The 18,368-nt window shown below is 42.6% G+C and overlaps 2 protein-coding genes across 2 annotated transcripts in view; one reads left to right on the top strand and one right to left on the bottom strand.

Annotated features, from left to right (window-relative positions):
* LOC106674805 (uncharacterized) overlaps positions 1 to 18,368 on the bottom strand; it is a 150,944-nt gene that overhangs the window by 53,128 nt on the left and 79,448 nt on the right. The gene's annotated exons all lie outside the window — the stretch shown is intronic.
* LOC111501317 (C-X-C chemokine receptor type 2-like) lies at positions 2,202 to 3,538 on the top strand. The gene has a single exon (XM_024801069.2). The coding sequence runs from the start codon at positions 2,202 to 2,204 to the stop codon at positions 3,132 to 3,134; it is 933 nt and encodes a 310-aa protein (XP_024656837.2). The 3' UTR covers positions 3,135 to 3,538.

Here is an 18,368-nt window from a genome sequence, read left to right on the forward strand (position 1 = left end):
TGGGAGCATCTAATGATGTGCCAAATAAAGTGGCAAAAATATCTTCATTATTTTATGTGTTATTTGGATAAGGATGTCAATTTGGTTCATAATTGTCACAGATCAAGGTCAGATCCAATTTTATGACCAATTAAAATTTTCACACACTTTTTTCTGCTGCTGTACTAAATTGCACACAGAGGTGAAGCTCGTGTGACATTTATTGTGGGAGTATGGAAATTTTGCATACATATCACATACTTTCTAATAATGTTCCCCTAACTATTAACCAACTTCAGAAAATTTCACTCATTATCTAGTGTTGCAGACGATCAACTGTGCCTGAACCACTGCAGGTTAAGCAACTGACCACTCAGCAGTCAGGTGAAGAAATATGGTAAACTGGAATATAAAAACAGCGAACCTGTACAGCTCGAGGAAACTCACTATCCAGGTTTTCCAAGTTTTTGCTGCTGCAAACAACCTTTTCTGTTTCTTTCTTTCTCTTTCTCTGAGGATATAGTACAGAACTCCGAATGATATCTTCTTCCATGATGATTTATCCTCAAAAAATGGTTTTCAGTCTCCCTAACTGAAACTGGACAACATGTGAAGTCTGAATGCAAAGACAGCTCACAAGATCTCGTCTCTGTAGACAGACTCACACGTGCCATGCTGATCTGTCATGTGGCTCATTTCTCTTTGTTGTTTCAGGTGATGTTGGCAAAAGATGTAGTTAACAAATCTTTTTTGATAGATACATTGGGTAAAAATATAAGGATTATTCTTATTTAATCATTTAAATCGTATTTCAATACAAATAATTCTGATGTACTTTGCACTGAGTTTATATCTCATATGTGTTTTGCCTCTGGTGTCTCTTTGAGGTGTAACATTCACTTGTAAATAAACGGGACTTCTCACAATTGCAGTTCACACCTTTGTGACTTTTTCTGCAGCACATACATTGCTAGGGTGTGGTGTTCACACCATGAATAAAGCCTCATCCACAGTGTGATGTGTGGACAGCACGCCTTTGCTCAGTCATATTATGAATTTGTTCACATGCAGGGTTTATGTCGTGTGAGCAATGGCCTCATGTTGATTTACTTATAGAAACATAATAAATAAATGTCATAAATAAAAGAAATACTTTACCATTTCCTAGATGGCAGCAGTATGAACCCGAGTGAGTGGGGTTAGCAGCAATACGAATCAAGTCAGATCCTACTGGACCTCCTGTAGTCTACTATGACCTTCATCCACTTTAACCCCACAAATTTGTGACAAAGATGTTGTTATGATCTCTCTCTCCAGCTGTGTGTCCTCCCAGTTAGTTTGGTTTGGAGTTCCTCACAGTTTAGATTTTGTATAATAATAATAATGGATTGGATTTATATAGCGCTTTTCAAGGCACCCAAAGCGCTTTACAATGCCACTATTCATTCACTCTCGCATTCACACACTGGTGGAGGCAGCTACGGTTGTAGCCACAGCTGCCCTGGGGCAGACTGACAGGAGCAAGGCTGCCATATCACGCCATCGGCCCCTCTGGCCAACACCAGTAGGCGGTAGGGTAAAGTGTCTTGCCCAAGGACACAACGACCAGGACAGAGAGCCCAGGGATCGAACCGGCGACCTTCCGGTTACAGATACGCTTCCCAACCCCCTGAGCCACGGTCGCCCCTATAAGTATGTTGTAACTTAGCAATATTTTTGTAACTTAGTTTTGCCGTTTGGTTCCTCAGTCTTACCTGATTCACACATATGGCAGAAACAGGAAATGTGTTTGCAAAGCTGTTGCTATCTGCACGAATTCTACTTGGTATAATACAAAAAAGGACGTCACAGAGAAATCAGGGTTTATTGTGCTTTTGTTCTCTTTGCTGTTTTTCTTGTGTCCTTTTTGGATTTTCGATAGTCTGCTGCACACAGGTGAGTAGGTAAGCAGGGCCTTGTCACCTGTCTTTTTTTTTTACTCCTCCTGGCATCACAATCATCCTTTTTCATCAAAATGAAAAAGGAGCTGCGATGTCTTGTGCCTGACTTCCAGTCAAGTCTTGATCATTTTCAGGATAAGATCCGAAGTTGGTGTTGTCATCCCTTTATTTTTGTGCATACACTTCCAGTTTGTTTGATTTTTGTTTTTTGTATATTTACTTTTGGCTAAACCGTTGCTTTTATTGCTATGGTTAAAATATCATTGTTTTCTGTCCACAGCCATGTCATTTGTCTTTGAAGATGATTTCTTTTGGAACAATTATTCCTATGATTACAACGAATCCAGAGAATCATTCTCTCCAGATCCAGATACCTTAGCATGTGGATATGAACCTTTGGAACCTACAGCAGTTGTGATCCTGTGCGTCATCTTCACAGTCATCTCTGTATTGGCCATATTCGGAAACCTGCTGGTAGGATGGGTGATCAGAACCAGCCAAGAAATTTTGGCTCCATCAGATGTGTACCTGTTCCAACTGACCATAGCAGATGGACTGCTGGCTTTAACGCTTCAGTTCTGTGTTGCAGCACTAACTCGAGGATGGCTCTTAGGAGACTTCCTTTGCCAACTCCTCCACATCGTCATGGATGCGAACTTCTACACCAGCATCATCTTCCTGACCTGCATTAGCATCGATCGTTACCTTGTGATTGTGCGCGCCAGGGAGACACTGAAGAGTCACCAAAAGATGTGCAGCAGGATCCTCTGCACAGTGGTGTGGGTTCTCGGTTGTGCCCTTGCTCTGCCTACTCTTTCCATTCGCTTTGACATCTCTACCGCATGGAGGCTCGCGATTCAGGGGTTCATTCGTGTTTTTGGCTTTTTGGTCCCTGCGATTGTCATGATCTCCTGCTACAGCATCACTGTTTCACGGCTGCTGCTCACTCACGGTTTCCAGAAGCACCGAGCCATGCCGGTGATCGTAACCATCGTGGTTGCGTTTCTGCTCCTCTGGACACCATACCAGATAACCATGGTGATAGACATACTGCTGAGGGCTGATTTGGTACAGCATGACCGTGACACGAGGAGGTCGTTAAACACAGCCTTGGTTGCAACCCACTGCCTGGCTCTGCTGCACAGCTGCATCAACCCATTCCTCTATGTCGCTGCAGAAAAAAAGCTCAGGAAGAAGATGAAGCTGCTTTTTTAGAGAAAAGACAGACGGGAAAGTATGTGACGCTCAAAATTCAGGAGGTCAACATGTCAGTAGATTGATCTGAAGGTCATAGTGATAATAATGCTATTTAAACTATGTTTCTTACTGCCGTTGTTTGTAGCAAATATTGGGAATGATTATATAAAGACTCTCAATATTTCACACTTGACCTCTGACCTCACGTTTACATTTCACATCAGTCTTTCTTTCAAGTTGACCCCAAAATCTGTTATTTTTACCACACTTTAAATTTTAAAGTATGTGTAAAAAGAAGAAAGACAAGGAAATGGACATACACAAAATACAACGCTACCCCCTTAAAAGTAAATGTTGCCCAGGGAGTGAGCTGCCTTGGCTTAAGTTTGGGCTCCCTGAGTGCTTCTTGCTTATTACTGTCATCATCACTAGTTGTAGTTGTACAAACTATCCAGCAGATGGCAATGAAGACCAAGAAGTTGTATAGACAAATACGTGACATTAAAAAAATTGAGAAAAAACAAGATTTAAGTGTTTATCATGCAGAATTTTCAGAAACAAATAAGTCATTCGTACACTCACACGCAGTCAACTTCCCGATAAACTTTGTTACTAGCCATTCGCTATGTTGGACCCGGCAGAGTCCCAAATGATCATTATTTGAACTTAAAGACTTGACACCTGCCCTAAATGTGTTTTCAGGCAGAGGATGAACAGAGGTACTGCATAAAGGGTCACTGTGTGATAAATCATCACACCAAGTCAATTTACTTAAATGCAGAGCTGATAATGAGCACAGCAAAGTGTACTTAAATAATTAAATAATTTTGTGAGTTTAATTCTTCATTGACTTTAGTTTTGTTTGTTTGTCCGATTCAATGCACACTGTTAGAAAATACTTGTAACAGGCTCTGCAGGCATTTGCTGTCAATTTTAAAGTGACGTTGATAAAATGTTGTATTAATAATTTTGATGTGTGTTTTTTCTGTTTTGTTTTTGGTATATTAATTAAAGGTTCATTCCTTAACATGTTATAGAGCAAGTTATTACATATTAAATCTAAAACCGTACCCAGACGTAGAAAATGGTGTCAGTAGAGAAAGTAGTTCTAGGAAGTAAGTGCATCGCTTTTGTTTATATGCCATGTATGGGCTTAGAGTAGAGAAGTGAAGCGGACATGAATTGTGGGCGTTAAATCATCGTTGTGTCTTTGATTTTCTTTGTTCTTTTCTTTTTGAGTAATCCAGATCAGTCTTTAGATCTGTTATATTTTGCCATTTTGATTTTGCAACTGTTTATTTGTGTATAACCTCTGTCTTTGTCTGTAATAAAAATGAAGTAGGTCTATTGAAAGAACTGGTAAGTAAAGAGCAGGTAAGTGACGGAAGTGACGGACAAGGTAAGCGACCCATGTTGTAGGTGACGTCAGACGCCGGAGATTTTGGCGGAGAAAAAAAAAGCAAATGGTAGCATAGAGTTTAACAAAGGTTTTTCAAGCTTCAGTATTACCAAATATACTAATCAATTGTCATATAACTAACATCATCTGTCCTATCACCTTTAACACCCTGGATAACAACGGGGAGAGTTTAGACGCTCTCCAAGATTACATCGACCGCTGTTTTCAAGATTTAGTAATGAAGAAGGCTCACGGTGCATCTTCCCCGGCCAAAACTGAGACGCCGTCATCGAAGAGATGTCGCCCGGCAGACTCCCCCGGTACAACATCGCCTGCCGACAAAGACATCGCAGACATCCTGGAGTCAATCGACAAGCGATTGTCCAGTTTCGATGCGAGGCTGTCCCTGGTGGAGATTTTACACCGGGAATTTAAATCTCTGAGAGAATCCCTGGAATTCAGCCAGCAGCAGGTGGAAACGCTTGCCGCTGAAAATGCCACGCTACGGGAGTCGGTCAAATCTCTCACCGATAACGTGACCCAGCTAAACATTGAAAATAAAAAAATAAAAGAATCCGTTATCGATCTACAAGCCCGTAGCATGAGCATCTTGTGTTTTCTGGTATTCCAGAATCTGCCGGAGAGGACGCAGAGGCAACGGGGAAAAGCTTCATTAAAATCCACCTGAAGCTGCCGGAGGACACCGTAAAGAACATCGATTTCGATAGAGTACATCGCTTGGGGGGCGTGCGGTCGCGGACCGGGAGACCACGGCCTATTGTGGCCAAATTCGGTCAATTCAAACAGAAGGAACAGGTGAAGAGTCGCGGCAGAGAGCTGAAAGGAACGGACTTCAGCGTGAACAACCAGTTCCCCAAAGAGATCCTGGAACGACGCAAGGTCCTGTTCCCAGTTCGATGTAGCTTCATCCAGAAAGGCTCCCGTGCTGTCATCGCCGTGGACCGGCTCTACGTGGACGGACAGCTTTACCGCGACCTCGGCACCACACCGTGGTTATATTAACTGCACTCCAGATAAGAACCCGCTACACTCTTTTCTTACTCATTCACACTCTCTCCTTTAACATGAGTTTAAGCTAGTAATATCAATATGATGTCATAGCAGATATAACATCGTCACCCTCCGTCATTGCTTTAATTGGAATGTTTCCGTTTCGTTTCTTTTTTTTGTTGTTGCTCACAGTTCATGTGGTTTCTTTCTTTCTCTTGTCTTTCACTGCTGTGGTCACCTACTCCCCCACTCACCTACAAACAACACCCTCTATTTCTCCGTATTTTCACACCACGATCGCGCAAACACATCCGCTCAACGGCAGCACAGTCACAACAGCCTCACAGCACGCACAGACTTGCAGGACACATAAGCAAGCCACGCTTGTTCATATTAGTGAATATTCACACACATAGTCAGACTTATGGAGCCTCTCACCACACTCCTTTTTCTCTTTCTATTTACAAACAAGGGATGTTTCCACATTCTCTCCACCTGTCTAAACGAAACACCCAGCATACATCATTAGACATACACACACAATTATGGGCATGCTGAGGTTTGTCACATGGAATGTAAATGGAGCTGGCACCAGAGGAAAGAGGTTAAAAATATTTAACCAGCTTAAAAAACTACAGGCAGATGTTGTTTTATTACAAGAAACTCACAAACCTGTCACAGGTTTAAACAAACTTAAAACACCTGAGTTTCCTAACGTGTTTGCAGCCGGTTATAATTCTAGACAACGGGGAGTAGCAATTTTAATACATAAAAATGTTAATTTTACAGTACTCGATACAGTTATAGATCCAGAGGGTAGATTTCTAATTATTAAACTATCAATATTGAACAAAAAACTATGTATTGTAAGTATATATGGTCCAAATGTTGATGAACCCTCATTCTTCCACGGATTTTTTAGTGCACTCTCTGAACACCTTGATTGCACACTCATTCTTGGCGGTGACCTCAACCTTGGACTAAATGAAGAAATGGATAGGCTCAACACAACAGGAACTCAGCGCAATTGGCAGTCCACAAATATAATCAAACAGTATATGAGCGACTTTGGTCTTTGCGATGCATGGCGCTCTCTTCACCCCACCAGTAAGGAATATACTTTTTTCTCGCATGTTCATCACTCTTACTCTCGTCTGGATTATTTTTTGGTCAGCAGCTCACTGCTGTGTGACATTTCAGACACTGAGATTATTCCTATAGCTGTCAGCGATCATGCTCCTGTATCTTTAACACTAATGCACAAGAATAACACTATGCCAAGAAAAAACTGGAGATTTAATATATCACTACTTAAAGATGAAGACTTTATTAAATACTTTAAAAAGGAATGGACTTCATATTTAGACTTTAATGACACTCCCGGAATATCTGCTTCTGTTCTATGGGAAGCAGGGAAAGCTGTGATGAGAGGTAAAATAATTTCTTTCTCATCACACAAAAAGAAAGAAGAAAACAAAAATATTCAGGAATTAGAAAAAAACATCAAATCACTAGAAGAAGCCTACGCGTCCCACCAAGATCAGGAAACATTGAACAAAATATGCAAAACAAAACTAGAATTAAATGAAATTATTAATAAAAAAACACAATTCCTTATACAAAGACTTCGCTTGCAGAATTTTGAACACAGTAACAAATTAGGTCGATTTCTAGCTAACCAGCTAAAAATAAATAAAGAAAAAACAACTATATGTGCTGCTAAAGATTTATCGGGGAAGACAATATATGATCCTGGAAGAATAAACAACATTTTTAGGGATTTCTATGAAACTTTATACTCACCACAAATAAACCCATCTAAAAATGAAATTGATCTGTTTCTTGACAACGTAACTCTTCCAAAATTACTAGACAGTCAAGCAATGGAACTGGATTCGCCACTGACGCCAAGTGAACTCCAGGAAGCCCTGATAAGTATGCCCAATAATAAGGCTCCAGGTCCAGACGGCTTCCCTGCAGAATTCTACAAAGAATTCTGGACAATTTTGGCACCAGTATTCCACGGCATGCTGCAGGAAATCGAGGAAAATGGCAGACTACCACCAAATATGAATTCTGCCAACATTAGTCTCCTGCTAAAACCAGGCAAAGACCCTTTATTTCCCTCAAGCTATCGTCCAATTTCTCTTTTAAATGTAGACCTTAAAATAATCTGCAAAGCTCTCTCAAAGAGATTAGAGAAAATGACCCCCCTCTTAATTCATCCTGACCAAACTGGTTTCATAAAAGGTAGGCACTCCTCAACAATATGGAACGCCAGGACTGCCATAATGAATTAATTAAATACACCATTAAATAATTAATTAAATGTGGCAATAATTAATTAAAATTGGAATTAATTAATTAAATAAATAGTTATGACACATGTAATTAATTAATTATTGACACATTTAATTAATTATTTATGTATTTCACATTTTAATTATTGACACATGTAATTAATTAATTATTGACACATTTAATTAATTATTGACACATTTAATTAATTATTTAATGATATATTTATTTATTTCATTTTGGCAGTCCTGACGCCTGGCTCTCGTCATGAAATAATTTTATCTGTCAGCCTCACCCATCAAACTCAGGGGGCGGGGTTAACGCTGCCCATGCAGCTTCTCTAACATTTGATTGGTTGCCGTGCAAAGTAAGTCAAAACAGGTCGATCCTAGATAATCGATTGCTTGTGTAGACTTGGGGCAGCCAGTTATCCCAGAATGCAGATCAAATCACAAGCAGCAATGGTGGTGGTGTAGTTTTAAAATACCCCGTTTTTCTGTCACCAGCTACACTTTTAACAGTGTTTAGCCGCGAATGTCGCGCCGTATGTCTGGTCAGGTTGTCAACATAGAACATGTTTGCAAAAGTGCTCAGATGTTTTCAGAGATTTCACTAGCTCTGCTAACAGTTAGCATGCAGAGCGCACCGAGGGGGTTACGTTAACCGGTTTGTTTACATATTCCACTCTCCGTGTTCCACATGTTGCATTCGCAGATTCTCATTTTCACCGAACAGTCGTCTCTTTCCGCCTGGTCTTGTGTCTCTGTGCTTCTGTAACATAAAGAACGAGCTGACATTTTTCTCACGAAACCAGCGATCAGCTCAACAGACCCTCAGTTTACCTGCATGCATCCTCCTCCTCATCTGTCAGCTGTTTAACACCTGCTGCTAATTCAAGAAACACGCCTAGTTACCTGGTGATAGTCACAGTTTAACTGGGCAGCCGGTGCTCAATATAAAGCAATGTCAGCGCATTTTTCTGCACAAGATAAGTAAATATAGTGTTTTCCCCGAGCGCAGAGCTGCTGGAGCTCGTTTCCTTACAGAGCACTTTATAGGCGAGCCAGCTTTATCAGCGGCTGATGTCCAATCACCGGCACACAGCTTTCAAACCTCAGCTGAGTTTTAGCTCTCAGTGGTTAAACGCTGGACTTCATTCACTCAGGTTTTGTCTGTCGGGTCACGTTTACTTCGCTGTTTTATTTACAACTGAGCAAATCGGTTTGGCTGAGGTTAAAGTTACGTTTCATAACTGCATAGTTTCACAGACGTTTAATGGTTCACTGGCACATGTGTTGGACTGAACTATCATCTAAATATCATCTGTTTTTTAATAGTTATTCAACTGTATTCTAAGCACCAGCTGTCTGTTAGAATGTGATTTTTTTTCTCTCTCTGTTGGCAGAGGTATAAAAATGCGCAGGAAAATCTGACATGCATGGCGAACTTCACCGACGATATTTAGGGAGGAATAAACACACATCAAACATAAATGAACCATTTGCCTGTCTCCATAATTGAGAGCATTTTCTCTTCTTATGTCAACACTCTCTCTCTTTTTTTTTTCTTTTTTTTTTGCTTTTTCGGTCATGTTATGTTTACTTGTCAAAGGCTTGTTACAAACTATGAAACACATCGTGCAGACTTCTGGATGTTAGAAGAAAACTAATACTGCTCATGAATGAGACTAAAGGCAGGAAGGTGTCCTTTAAAACTAAACATGTTAATAGGACCTCCCTGTTTATATCATAGTTTATGATATAGCACGTGTATTTCAGTAATAGCCTGCTGAGGCCACTATACGTGCTGGCCTCATATCAAATGTGAAGGCAGACTGAGTCTATGTTTGACGTTTTTTATATCTAATCTTCCTTTTCAAACATTTAAACAGCAGCGAGTCTGCAGCTGAGGGAACACAAACTCAAATTGTCGGAACAGGTTTGCTCGTTTCTTGGATTCATTTGGTGATTTATTAAATGTATAACTGTTATTCTAATCTGCTGCTGAGTCTCTTACACTTTTCTTTATGCTGTATATTTTCACGTCTCTGGAATAGTTGGCAGTTAGATAGTCAGCTGGGAAACTTTGTGTTAACTCATGGAGCTGAGGATATCGTGGATATGCTGACCTCGCTGCGTGGTGTACAGAGCGAGGTCAGCATGATTAATATTCACAATAAAAATATTAGCCGAACATCATGAAGTCTGTATGTGTTTCATAGTGTCGAACAACCTTTGTACAGTTAAAGCCAGCAGTTACTACATGACGGAAACACCAACGTTATCTCTTTTATGTGTTTATACACAGGTCACGCTGATTACTGAACAAAAACCCAAAGATCAGATGTTAAACAGATTTATTTGCTCTCTCTCCTCCTTAAACATGTTTTTAATGTTAGTTATAATTCAGAATTGGCGACTGAAACACGTAGGACACACAAGAACATCAGGAAATAAAACACCGATAAATATAACCTCAGTAAAAGAAGTCAGCGGGGGTTACTACAGCTGTGTACCGGGGCCTGCGCTTTGTCGGTGGGATTGCTTGCGAGGCGAGCGGGTCTATCCCACGCTTTGCCGTGAGACTGGGCAGACATCTCCGAAATCATCGAAACACTTTTGCAAAGAGGCTGTATCTTGACAAACCGACCAGACACATGAAGATTAAACCACTACATTCTCGGCTAAAAAAATATTAAAACGGTATTTGGTGACACACAAACAGGGTTTTTCCAAAGCTCAGTTCTGTTAGCTTCCACATGCCGGTTGTTGTGTGCTAGAAACAATGGCCACCAGGCCAAAGCAATGGTTTTGACTCGATCAGCGTTAACCCCGCCCCCTGAGTTTGATGGGTGAGGCTGACAGATAAAATTATTTCATGATGAGAGCCAGGCGTCAGGACTGCCAAAATGAAATAAATAAATATATCATTAAATAATTAATTAAATGTGTCAATAATTAATGAAATGTGTCAATAATTAATTAAAATGTGAAATACATAAATAATTAATTAAATGTGTCAATAATTAATTAATTAAATGTGTCAATAATTAATTAAAATGTGAAATACATAAATAATTAATTAAATGTGTCAATAATTAATTACATGTGTCATAACTATTTATTTAATTAATTAATTCCAATTTTAATTAATTATTGCCACATTTAATTAATTATTTAATGGTGTATTTAATTAATTCATTATGGCAGTCCTGGCGTTCCATACAACAAACACTCGTAGATTACTTAATTTAATAGACTACTCATACGATAAAAACATCGAAACCATAATATTATCTCTAGATGCAGAAAAAGCATTTGACAGAGTTAACTGGAAATTTCTATTCGCAACTTTACACAAATTTGGTTTCGGAAACTCTTTCATAAACTGGATAAGAATATTATATAATTCCCCAACGGCTCGTATCAGAACAAATGACCAGACATCCCCCAGCTTCTGTCTCCTGAGGGGCACCAGACAGGGATGCCCACTCTCCCCTTCACTTTTTGCAATTTTTATCGAACCTCTAGCAGCAGCATTTAGACAGGCTACAACAATTAAGGGCATAAAATGTAAGAACATAGAACATAAAATCAGTCTCTATGCAGATGATGTGTTGCTTTTTCTGCAAAACACACAAACCAACCTCTCTGAGGTAATTACTTTAATAAACTGGTTTTCAAGAGTTTCAGATTATTCAATTAACTGGCCAAAATCTACAGTTCTCCCCATTAACTGCTCCTTCCATAATTCTTCCTCTGCCCCACTGCAATCCGGAAATATTAAATATTTAGGTATTAATGTCTCTTCTAAGCTTTCAGACTTAACTAAATTAAACCACATCCCACTTCTAAAGAAAGTAGAAGGCGATCTGACTAGATGGAAATCTTTACCTATATCACTCATGGGAAGGGTCGCCACTATAAAAATGATGATCTTGCCAAAAATAAATTACTTATTTTTGATGATCCCTAACAAACCATCACAAGACTGGTTCAGATCTCTGGATTCATATATTTCCAAATTCCTTTGGAAAGATAAACCCCCGCGTATTAGCTTAAAAACGCTACAAAGAACCAAGGATAGAGGAGGATTAGATCTGCCTAATTTTTACCAATACTTCTTAGCCAACAGGCTTCAGTTCATCTCAGAATGGTTAAAACATACCTTCTTAGATGAGCCCTGGCTAGATGTTGAACAGGCACTATGCAAGGATCTAGAGATTTCAGACCTACCATTTATTAGCTCAAACATCAAAAGACATGAATGCTTTAAAAGTATCAACATCAGCTTTTCTCTGACAGCATGGTGGGAGTTTCTAAAAATAACGGAGTCTTCATTAATCCCATGCAAACGTACACCTATCTGGAATAACCCTGACATATTACAAAACAATAATATGATTAATTTCCCAGAATGGAGTTGTAAAGGAATTAAATACTTAGAACATATATTAGAGGGAACAGAATTTATTCCATTTGACAGACTAGTTGCACAATATGGGATCAACAAGAAAAGATTTTTAGAATATCGACAAATTAAATCCATAGTAAAAAAGAAATTTAACCTCAGTCAAGTTGAATTACAAACACCACCAAGTGCGGCACATTTCCTTACTCTTAAATCCCCCAAATTATTATCTAAAATATACAGAACACTTTCTAAATTAGATGAATCAATATCCCTTCCTATTGCAAAGTGGGAAGCAGATTTATCAGTCAGCTTAGACCAAAACTTCTGGTCTCAGATTTGCTTAAAAACCTTTAAATTGATTAAAAATCCCAGTCTGCAATTAATACAATACAAAATACTACACAGAGTGCACTATACAGGTCATCGGATTTTACCCCGGATTTTCATTGGATTTTACCCAGCACGTCACGCAGCCGACTCACAACAGAGGACACACTCTGGACCTGGTCATCACCCATGGGCTGTCCACCAGCGTGTCCTCTGTTGTTGACTTGGCTGTCTCTGACCACTACTGTGTGTTTTTTAACATCACCGGTTTTATTCAGCGGGAGACCTCGGTGCGAACTGTGAGGAGGCGCTATCTAACCTCTGAAGAGGCTGCAAATCTTACCAGGGTTTTAGACGAATGCCCCCGTGATTCTACCTGCACCCTGTGATTTGATTTTTAGTTATTTCAACAGCAAACTGAAGAAAAGCCTTGACTCCGTTGCTCCACTCACCACCAAAAAGATTAACGTAAAACATGCATCACCCTGGAGAAACGAAGAAGTCAAAAAACTCAAAAGAAATTGCAGGGCAGCAGAAAGGAGATGGAGGAAAAATAAAAATACTATCAACCATCAAATATTTTGCGAGCAACTTAAAATGTACAATAATACATTAAGGAACTCAAGAAAGTCATACTTCGCCAAAATAATCAGTATTAACAAAAATAATCTCAAGGTCCTCTTTTCCACCATAGATCATTTATTTAACCCTGATTTTAAAAGCTCCAAAAGAACCCCCACAGACTCGCTCTGTGAGCAGTTTGCAGACCACTTCAGGGGAAAGATCAGCGCCATCAGATCTGATATTTTATCTAATCGCGATATGATTTTAAACACATCTGAGGGCTCGATTGTACCTGAGGAGACACTGGACAGCTTTGTCCTGGTTAATGCTGAGAACCTTCAGAAAGTTTTCTCCACAGTGAGACCCACCACATGTCTTTTAGATCCAATCCCCTCTTCACTCTTTAAAACACTTTATGGATTCTTTGAGGCTCAGCTTTTATACATGATGAATTGCTCTCTTCAGTTGGGTGTCTTCCCTGCTGCCTTTAAAACGGCAGTGGTGAGGCCCCTTCTGAAGAAGAGCAATTTGGATTGTAATGATTTTAATAACTACAGACCTGTATCCAACTTACCATTTTTAAGTAAAATCTTAGAAAAACTTGTTTTTACTCAGATTACTGATTTTCTCAATGATAGACAGATCCTGGAGATATTCCAGTCTGGATTTAGGGTGAACCACAGCACAGAGACGGCTCTCCTAAAGGTTTTAAATGATCTTAGATGTAACTGGGACTCCCAAAAGCTCTCAGTCCTGGTGCTACTGGATCTAAGCGCAGCCTTTGATACAGTAGACCACGCTATTCTTTTAAACAGACTGAAACACATGGTGGGCCTCTCTGGTGCTGTACATAACTGGTTCACTTCATATCTCTCAGACAGATCTTTTATGGTGAGTATGGATACATGCTCCTCTAAGATCCATAAAATGACATGTGGTGTGCCTCAAGGGTCGGTTCTAGGCCCTGTACTTTTTAATTTGTATATGCTCCCTCTCGGCAGTGTCATCAGGAGGCATGGAGTGAACTTCCACAGTTACGCTGATGACACGCAGCTGTACATCTCCGTGTCTCCTGATGACACCAGACCAATGGATGCCCTTTTTAACTGTATCTTAGATATACGATCTTGGATGGCAGAAAACTTTTTACAGCTTAACCAGGACAAGACTGAAATTTTAATTGTCGGTCCTGAGGCTCAGAGAGAGAAACTCTTGTCTAAATTAGAGGCATTTTCACTATGTCCTTCGCTACAAGTGAAAAACCTGGGTGTTATTTTTGACTCTGAGCTTGGTTTTATCCCACATGTTAAACATGTAACCAAAATTGGATTTTATCATCTAAAAAATATAGCCAGAGTCCGCCCTATTCTCTCTCGGGCCAACACGGAGATGCTGATGCATGCTTTTATTACCAGTCGCATTGATTACTGTAATGCCCTGCTCTCTGGTCTTCCTAAGAAGAATATTTCAACTTTACAACTTTTGCAAAACTCGGCAGCTCGTGTGCTGACGAAGACCAGAGGGCGGGCCCACATTACACCGGTTTTAGAATCGCTGCACTGGCTCCCCGTGTGTTTCAGGATCGATTTTAAAGTTCTTTTATTGGTTTTTAAATGTCTTAATGGTCTTGGGCCTTCTTATCTCTCAGATCTGCTTTTACCATACGAACCCTCGCGGACCCTGAGGTCCTCTGGTACTGGCCTTTTGATTGTCCCTAAAGTCAGGACACATACTCACGGAGAGGCAGCTTTTCAGTGGTATGGTCCTCGTCTGTGGAACAGCCTGCTGGAGGAGCTCAGGGCCGCAGAGAACGTACATGTTTTTAAGAACAGGCTCAAGACCCACCTTTTTAATTTAGCTTTTACTTAGCGTTTATTTATTTTATGCTTATTTATTCTATCCTGTTATTCTATTATTAATTTAGGCTTTACCTAATATTTATTGATTTTATTCTTATTCATTTTTTAATCTTGTTACTCTATTTATATTTATATTTATATTTATATTGTATCCTGTTCTTATTTATTTTATCATTTTACCCTGTATATATCCTATTGTGTCATATCTCCAGTGTTTCCTCGGAGGGCGCTCTCTGCACCGGGGCTGTGATTGACCGTGGCTGCTGGGTCTCTGGGGGTCCTCTCAGCCTGGCTGGGGGGCTCCTTGGCCTCCCTCCTGCTGTGTGCCCAGCCTGGAGGCTGCAGTCTGTGACCGGCTCCCGGTGCAGACGGCTCCCTGTTATAGTGTTTCCTCACTTGGCTCATGCGAGCCCAGCCCAATTTTTACTCTTTAAGTGTGCGTGTGTGTGTGTGTGTGTGTGTGTGTGTGTGGGGGGGGGGGGGGGGGGGGGGGGGGGGATATGTGTGTATTCACATCATTTATGTTAATGAGAGTGTGGGGAGTGAGTTGGAGGGTGGGGTGGGCTACTTTTAACTATGTAAAGCACTTTGTGCTACATTTTTTTTTGTATGAAAAGTGCTTTATAAATAAAGATTGATTGATTGATTGATTGATTGATTGATTGATTGATTGATTGATTGATTGATTGATTGATTGATTGATTGATTGATCGGATGTTCAAGATGGGCTTTACATCTTCCAACAACTGCTCACACTGTCAAGGCAATACACCAGACAATTACATCCACGCTCTTTGGTTCTGTCCACCAGTGCAAAAGTTTTGGCGCGAGATATGTGAAGACTTATCAAAGTGTCTGAAATGTAACATTCCAACTTCCCCCTTAGTGTGTTTGCTGGGCAGCTTAGATAATGTCACTTCAGAAAAGAATATAGCCTATATGATTTTCACTGCCCTATGCATAGCCAAGAAAACTGTCCTCATGAACTGGAAAAATAAAAATAATCTTAATTCTAACCAATATAGAAATTATCTATTAGATTACATTAGTCTTGATACGGCCTCTGCCACCACATCAGATCAATTGCTCTGGGCTCCTTTTATCAGCTCCATCACCTAGTGGGGGTGGGGGGTCTTAGTTTGGTCCCGCCTTCACTGTTGTGACTGGTCTGGGGGTAGGGACAGGCTTAGGGCGTCGGGGGGTTCCCCGGAGGCATCTTCCTTGGGGGGCTCAACCCGGGAAAGCGGTCATGTCCGGTTGGGGGCTCTGTTGGCTCTCAGGTGACTGTTTCCTCGCGGCTGCGTGCAGCGGGGCTAGGGGAGGGTCTGTGCTGACAGATGTGGGTTACTGACCTGGTAGCCTGGCTGCCCCTGGGTGGGTCCGGGATGGGCGTGAGGTTCTGGGGGCGCTCCGTCTCTGGGCTGGGGCCCGGGCCGGGCCTCGGGGGCTTGGGTCCTGGTTGGTGTGTTGCCGGGGTGGTGGGCAGGTGGGTGCATGGGGGCCCGGCCCTGGAGCAGGGTGCCGCCGGTGCGTCGAGCCACCTGGGGGGCTCTTCAACTGGTGGGGGAGATAGTTACATCTTGCAGGAGCTTTCCTCTCTTCAGGAACTCTCTCTGCAGGAGGGGGAGATACAGGAGAGGTGGAGGAAGATCTCAGCCTGGGCGTTTACTGTCTTATGTAGTCTGGAAGATGAGTGGATGGTGGGGTGGGCGTAGTTTTCTCTGTGGTGGGGTTGGGTGGACTGTCCCGGGCTCTGTGGGGCCGGGCGGCGCTGCTGCACTGGGCCCCGGTCTGGATGGGCCTTGGCCCCCTTTCCCTGGTGGGTCGCGGAGTGTGGGAGTGCCTACTGGGGTCAGCGGGGGAGCTGGCCCCAGGGAGGGGTTACCTGCCCCTCCCTTCCTTCCCTCCCCATCTCCAGCTGCCTCCCTCTTCCCGCTCCACCACAACCACCCACACATGTAGGGCCTTGGAGTAGGGGTATGTCACCAGGGTGCAGAGGAGGCTACCCCCCCCCCCCCCCCCCCCCTCCGTCCCCTCTGTCCCCTTCCGGCTGCCTCTGCCTCAATTTCTATCCCACAACTTAGACATTCACATTATTCACACTCTCATTACACATACATATAGGATCTTGGGGGTGGGCACAATCACGGAGTCCAAATTACCATCAGGGTGTACACCTCACCCCTGGCGTCGTTGCCCGCCTCTCAATTTTAAATACACTTAGTCATTGAGGGCTATCAGGAGGGACTATGCGCTTACCTGCTGCTCCTTGGCAGGTAGCTCCATGCCGTCCTGGGTTTTAATTGCACCTTAGAACACACATGCGTCAACACTACTATGAGCGGGTGGAGGGAGGTTTGGAGTCTTCTCCCACCCCCATTCTCTGCGGCCTGCTGGAGCGGGAGGGCTAGGAGGAGTTGGCTGTCCGACTGCGGTCTGGAGTGTGGGGCCTCCCTGCTGCTACGGAGTCGGGGTGGTCTGCCTCTCCCCACCGCAGGGAAAAGGGTAACACCACCTGGGTCTGGGTGCAGTTCCCCCTTCCAGGGGCAAGGGTACCTAGACCCGGTTTGTAGAGTACGCTTGGGGAGTGTGATTGTGCGTACAGCGTCTCTTTATGTCTGTCTCCACGTTGGTTGAGTGTGGAGTGAGTGCATATGAGAGCATGAGGGTGGGAATGGATGTTTGTGTCTGTGTGTGCCTGTATGTCTGTGTCTATATGTCAGGTTGGGTATCAGGCGCCACCTCTCTGGGGACACCTCAGGCCCTCCAAGGTTTGGAGGCCCATCTCCACCCACCACCACTTCCCCTGCCAGGGGCGGACTCCCTCAGGTATCGGTGCGTTGGTGGTTCTTTGTGTCTGGGGGTGGGCGTCCAGGTACACACCGGCTCACTCCTTGGCGGCCGCTTATCGGGGCCTGGAACCTGGGGCTCGCTCGGGCCACTTCGGAGGTGGGGTGCCCCCGGCCTCTCGGCCTGGGGCTCGGTCACTCAGGCACAGCTGGCTGCCGGCGGAGCTCACGGGCGCGTCACTGCAACTCCCCCTGGCTTCTGCTCCGCGGCTGCTGAGTGAGCCCTCATCTGGGACTCTCCTCAGCTCTTTCTGGGACAGTGACGCGGCTGCCCCTCTGTTGGTCTTCCTTGGTCTCTTGTGTTCTGGGGGCCTCTGGATGTCTGGAGTTTTGATCTCCTCCATACCTGCTTCATACCCTGGAGGACGGGGCTGTGGCCCCCCCACACTCCCTAGCAGATCGTTACATGGAGAAACCTTTGGAATACAAGCACGCTGATCCACACAGGTATGCACACGGGTGTTCACTGCTCGTAGACTTAAATTACACCTTTCTTGGCTGCTACTTCGAAGCACATCTGTCCTGCGTGCTG

This window comes from Maylandia zebra, linkage group LG3, assembly GCF_041146795.1.
Source record: "Maylandia zebra isolate NMK-2024a linkage group LG3, Mzebra_GT3a, whole genome shotgun sequence".
In the NCBI taxonomy this organism is placed as follows: domain Eukaryota; kingdom Metazoa; phylum Chordata; class Actinopteri; order Cichliformes; family Cichlidae; genus Maylandia; species Maylandia zebra.

Coding starts and splice junctions, on each gene's coding strand:
- LOC111501317 (XM_024801069.2), top strand. CDS start 2,202: ATGTCATTTGTCTTTGAAGATGATTTCTTTTGGAACAATTATTCCTAT.